Source organism: Sciurus carolinensis, chromosome 4 (genome assembly GCF_902686445.1).
Source record: "Sciurus carolinensis chromosome 4, mSciCar1.2, whole genome shotgun sequence".
Classification (NCBI taxonomy): Eukaryota; Metazoa; Chordata; class Mammalia; order Rodentia; family Sciuridae; genus Sciurus; species Sciurus carolinensis.
In genome coordinates, this window is record NC_062216.1 from 5,633,066 (window position 1) to 5,639,065 (window position 6,000).

At 42.9% G+C, this 6,000-nt stretch overlaps 1 protein-coding gene across 3 annotated transcripts; it reads left to right on the plus strand.

Moving 5' to 3' along the window:
• The first annotated feature begins 2,317 nt into the window (after positions 1 to 2,317).
• LOC124982619 (beta-defensin 105-like) lies at positions 2,318 to 5,417 on the plus strand. Of its 3 annotated transcripts, none has more exons than XR_007108325.1 (4): positions 2,318 to 2,972; positions 3,324 to 3,365; positions 4,540 to 4,752; positions 4,842 to 5,417. XR_007108325.1 is itself a non-coding variant. In XM_047549568.1 (3 exons), exons 1-3 carry the CDS (start codon positions 2,900 to 2,902, stop codon positions 4,668 to 4,670), a joined length of 246 nt encoding a protein of 81 aa, XP_047405524.1. In that variant the 5' UTR covers positions 2,318 to 2,899; the 3' UTR covers positions 4,671 to 5,417. The 3 variants fall into 3 exon arrangements, 1 of the variants encoding a protein (XP_047405524.1); XR_007108326.1 differs by having other exon boundaries at positions 4,950 to 5,417; XM_047549568.1 differs by having other exon boundaries at positions 4,540 to 5,417.
• The last annotated feature ends 583 nt before the right edge of the window (positions 5,418 to 6,000 follow it).

The window sequence follows — 6,000 nt, forward strand, 5'->3', positions numbered from 1 at the left end:
CATGTGACACATCAGATAGACTTAAGCTCTCTATTTTAGCTAGCAGTGGTGTACCAGTGTGCACATCCTGGTTTCACAGATGTACCATGGTTATATAGGATGTTAGCACTCAGTGACTTAGGAGGCTGAGGCAAGAGGATTGCAAGTTCAAGGTCAACCTCAGCAATTTAATGATGCCCTAAGCAACTTAAAATATTTTGAAAAATGGCTAGGAATGTGGCTCAGTGATAATCCCCAGTAACAAAAAAAAAAAAAAAAAAAAGTTAGCACTAAGGTAGCTTGAGGAAGGGTGTAAGGGTGTATGGGAACTCTGTACTCTGTAAGTTTTTGGTAAATCCAAAAAATATTCCAAGATAAAACTTTTATTTAAAGAACCTAGTATAGAGTATTCCCATTTTTTCTTTGCTATTTTGGTTAGGTATCTTCTCTGTGTGTAGATCATGTGCTAGCTCAGAATGAGAGATTGACAAGTGCACATCTTCTCCGTCCCCTTCCAAACCTCACTGCAAAAGACTTAAATCCAGAAGAAAAGACAAACTTTCAGCCTTTTTCAATTACTATCTCGTTTGTCTTATTGATCTCCTATGACTTATTTTTGTTTCTTATAGAATGAGTCTAATTTACCAGGAGGGTGACAGAGCATGCCCTGTTGAGCAGCATGAGAGGGGATGTCCCTCCAAGGAGACCATCTGGAGATAGTGATGTGAGGTCATTCCCACCAAGGCAAAGAGGACAAGGCAAACCCCAGGGAGAGGGGAACCCAAAGGGCTTATGTGTGTAGACATTTCTGCTCAACAGCAAAGTAGGGAGTCTTTGGAGGGCAGGAGTGGTTTGGGGTCTTGTAGCTGCAGGGATTGTCTGATGTCTGGTTATCATGTGTTGGGTGCAGAGTTTTGGGTATGCAAAGCAGGCAGGCTATAAAGAGCTGATCATATGCCCATTTGAGCTATTTTAAACTAATTGGAGATGACAAATTTTGAGTTTGGAGCCAGGAAGCTGTGAGCTACAGGGGCCAGAAGACAGGGCCCATCTTGGATCCACTGAAGTAGCAAAGAGGCCCTGCCAATCCTGGGGAGAAGACAAGTATTTCATTTAAGGCAGCACTATAGGAGTCAACCATCATCTTATTTTTCTAAAACTGAAAGTTTACTCCAGTTCAAGAGAAGCTACATGATATATTGGGTTTATTAAAAAATTAAAGGACAAGTTCCCTTGTTCAAAACCCAAACAAAACACAACAGAAAAAGGTGCCCTTACAGCTACCAAAATGGATATAGAAAAGGTGATACACACAATGGATTATTATTTAGCCATAAAGAAGAATAAAATCATGTCATTTGCCAAAAAATGGGTTGAACTGGAGATCATCATGATAAATAAAAGGAGCCAGACTCAGAAAGACAAATATCACATGTTTTCTCTCATATGGGGAATCTAAAAAAATGAAATAAAGACCATATAAAAGTAGAAAGGAACAATTAGGGAGGTGCAAGGGCCTGGGGAGGTGCTGGGGAGGTAAAGAGGGTGGATGTGGTGATCAAAGTGTATCCTGTGTACATGTGGAAATGTCACAAGGAAACGCATCATTTTACACAATTGGTATATGCTAATATAACTTTTTAAAAAATCTACCAAGACATAAAGCTTTGCACTCCCCCACCAGGTCTCACAATATGCCATAATACCTTTTACTTGCTATTTACTCTATTGGACACAGGATGCTTGAGAGGCAATTGCAGAACCCCACTGTGCTCTCTGTGCATGCGTGTGGTCCACTGTCTCCTGTGACCTCCTCTGGCTAGCTGCTGGACTTGTGTGCCTTGCTCAAGCCAGCCTCAAGCCAAGCATCTCTCTGTGGTGACCTGTGACTCCCGAAGGCACTGCTGCTTCTGTGCAGGGGTGCACCAGGTGACAACTTGAGGAGTGGGGAGTGGCTTGCTCCTGCCAGGCTGCCTACTTGCAGTCCACCATGGTACAGTCGGCTCAGGGAGGGGTTAGTGACCACTGTGCCTTGCCTGTGATACCCAGGGCTTGGGCTTTCCACCCCAACCTTCTACACATCCACACTCAGATCCCTGCAGGGTGGATGGGGTCTGGAGAGGGGGAGATTGCTTAGGACAGAGGGTGCCAGGGTCCTGGGGAGAAGCGACTAAGAAGCCTTCTAGTAAGGTGAGGAAGGGAAGGAATATCCAGAGCAGCACTGAGCTGAGGCTCCAAAGTCCAGTGCACATGGCACTGTCCCATCAGACATCATTTACAAAGCACACATTCAAAGATAAAATTATAAGAATTTCAACACAGGGACTTCAGAGCATTAAGTCCTAGTGGGTGGGCAGGGTACTATGTGATTTGGTCATATGCCCATGAAATTGGTACTGCTCCAGGTTATTAAAAACTTCTAAAGGATGAAGTCCTTTAGCTCAACCCTTTATCTTCCATACACACAAGTACCAGCCAGCTCCTGAAGATGAAATGCTGCAAACCATAGCAACAGATGTAAAAATATCATCACATGTGCCTTTTATAGGCCAGGGAAGGTTCATTATGAATTAATGGGCTTGAAGAAGTGTTTACAGAAGGGTTAGTCAAAGGTGTAGAGGGATGAATATGAAAGCAACAGTGGCACAATGGTAAGTGACCCTTGTGCTCCAGTTCCTAGCCAGGTGTTCACTCCACTACACTGGTCAGATTGTCAGACTCCCCCAAATGGAAGGCTTTATGGTGCCAGCGTTTTTATCTATGATATCCATCCTTGATCCTGGCAAATGGAGCATACAATTGTGCTTTCTTTATTGATTCACTTCATTGACCAAGGGCATACCCCATTACATTCAAATATAAATGGGTCTTTTTCTTCTTGAAGGAATCTTGAACCTCTGTTCTGAGAACTCTCCTCTCCATGATGGCCCCACGCAGGAAACTGTTTTATTTTGTTGTTGCTTTGTTCTTCGTTTTGGCTCAATTTCCATCAGGTAAATGTAAATGGATGGAATTCTGATGAGACAGATCACAGAGCTTGATTATTCCTCTATTTCCTCCCCTAAAATTGAGAGCAAAGGTCAGCCCTGGTGCTTCTCATAAGGATGCCTTGAACCTGCAGTGACGTTTTCTAAGAGCCAGCTGCACCTGGCTCTGGTTTGTTTGTTTTTTGTTGTGTAACTTGGTCTGACTGGTTACCAGGACTTCTTAAGAAATGAAATGCAATTTCATCTTTGTCACCTGCAGACACTGATGTGCAGTGTCCTGAGTGGGAACGTGGTTTTATGTGATATTATTTCCTGCATTGGTATTTATTTCTAATACATATTTTGTTTTAAATTTAGGGTGCCGAGCAGGACTTGATTATTACAAGTCACTTCCAGGAGGTAGGTGAAATCTTTTGTATATGATTTTTCCTTTTCTCTTGGGAACTCTGTCTCCAGTAGCTCTCTCTGACTTGAGGACCCAAGGAAGCCATGTAGTAGTGAAATAGGTTGGCCTGAGTTCCAGTCTGCCAATTCTTTCTTCTCTTCCTCTTGTTCCCAGCATCACATTTGGACTTTTCCATTTCACAGAAAAATATCCTTGTTTCTGGATTACATAATTTTGGCCATAGAGATTTGAACCCAGGGACTTTTCCCATCTGTTCATAGTTAAGTTTCATGCTAGCCAATTAGCCCTGCCTGAGCTCGTGCCTGCCCATCTCTAGCATCCACATTTCACAAAGTCGGCCACAAACACGTTTCTAGTTTACGGAGGATCCAATAGAATAGAGAGGACTGTTCAGTGAAAGCTCACCCTCATTCCAGAGGAGCCCCAGAACTTCACCCGTGGAGTTGTCTGGTACAGGAAGACAGCACATTGTGAACAGAATTGAAAGGAGTATTCCTGGGTAACTGTGAAAAGAGTCTGGATGATATCTCAGAGTGAGAAGTGTGAGGGTGCTGCCTCCCAAGTGCTGGCCGTACAGGTGCCAGGCAGCTGTTGTACCTGGACGTGGATTATGTTATTTAGTCTTCAAGACGACACCAGAGGCAGGCATACCGCAACCCAATGTCCTCACATCTAAACAAACAAAAACTGCAGACAGGTATTTCTAGAATGGCCACAGGACATGAGCAAACCAGATAAGCCATTTACCGAGGATGCTTGGCTCTGGACAGCCCAAACAAGAATCCAGCCTAAAATTCTTAACTCCGTTTTTAGGAATCTTTCACAAACCATAAGATATCCATTTTGTTTTCATCTAGCAAACTTTCAGTAGTTTCAGGTAGGTTTTTTATGGTTCTGTAATAATTACTTTGTCTACCTGTTGCTAACTTTTGATGAGAATAAGACTGGAAACATTTGGAGAGTGGGGATTGTGGTTACCTCTTCCTCAAAATCCTCCCCAACTCCAAACTACAAAGAACATGAACTCTTTGAAAAATCTGTGCTAGGTCTTGAAGATACTCTTTATGATCATACATATAAATCCTCTCTCTTTGTGGTGGACCTTGACCTGTTCCCTGTTCCCCAGACGGCCAGGAAAGTCTTCTCGGCCACTCTTTCTTGGCACAGGTGAGTTTGCTGTTTGTGAGACCTGCAGGCTTGGTCGGGGCAAATGCAGGAAGATATGCCTGGAGAGCGAGAAGATTTATGGAAACTGCAGGCTGAACTTTCTCTGTTGCCGACCGAGGATCCTGAGATAGCCGACAAGGCTCTTGGCCTTACAGACAGGTCAGGATGGATCTTCAAGGTCAAGAGAACTATGATGCTCGATCAAGTCACATTGTGAGTGTTTCAAGATCTTTCTCATTCCCTTCTTTCCTTGTTTTGGTTTCCTTGCCTAGTTTTCATTTTAAGATGATCTTTTTTAAAAGAATCAAGACCCGAATGAGGAAGGAATGGCTACTCACTGAAACAGGGATTGCTGTGTGTTTGTGGAGTGCCTTAGAATTTATGAATTACTTTTCTGTGCTTTCTCACAGGACTCAAGATTATGTTCTAAGGTATGTTTTATTATTCTGATTTGTCTTTTAAAAAATTGAGACCCGAGGAGGTTGTCATTTACTCAGAGACGCAGCTGGGAGCCAATAATGATGTGGGGATGAGAGTCAAGTCCAGCATGTCCCACTCTGCATGTACAAGTTTCCGTAGAATTAATAGATAAATGGAAGCAGATGCACATCTGTTAGTGAGTTGAGTCTACGTAATAAAATCAATTATTTTTATCCACTGTATTTTTTGATATTATAAATATATATTGTCTTCATTGATTCCAGTATTTAAGTATTTTTATAACCACTCCCATCTATTTAGTTAATGCCAGTGGCACAAATTTTGTATTTTTGTTCTTGCCTGTGACAGAAAATGGTTAGAGATTAATTTGAAATGTTCAGCATAGGATGTAAGTAAGTAAATGATTGACTATGTAAAGTTTGCCTGGTGTAATATAATCTGTAACTGTTAAATAAAGGTTGAAATTATCAGCATGGGGCTCAAAAGATTGCTGTTTTCACAGGTGAGCCTGAACGATGTTTTCCACAGCCCTTGGCCCCTCATGTGCCGTCCTCTGCCCAGATTCACCCCTAGTCGTTTCCCTGGTTTGCTCTTAACTTCAGCACTGTTTTCTGTAAATCACGCTCTCAGCCTTCTGGGCTTCCATAGTTTCAGTCCATAGGAGTGTCTGTGGGGAAATGGTAGAGGAGAAGGGGAGAACGCGGGCCTGGGGTCCCCAATCTCTTGTCCACCTGTCGCTCCATCTCCCACGTCAACTGCTTCTGTGCCCCTTCTCCTGGGCTCGCGGTGTCTTCTAGGTCTTTCCTATATCATGCTCCCTCCTTCCCTGAGTGCCCAGTTCTTCCTAGAGAACAGTCTTGACTCACACTAATTTGTTGCTACTTGAAAATTCAGCTCTTTTAGGTACTAAAAGAAAGGCCTTTGTTCGCTCAGATCAGTGTTGTTGATTCTGTGGGGACTCAGGGACCTCAGGAGTCTGTGATAGGGAAAGTCTTCTCATTGATGGATAAATCAGAAGAA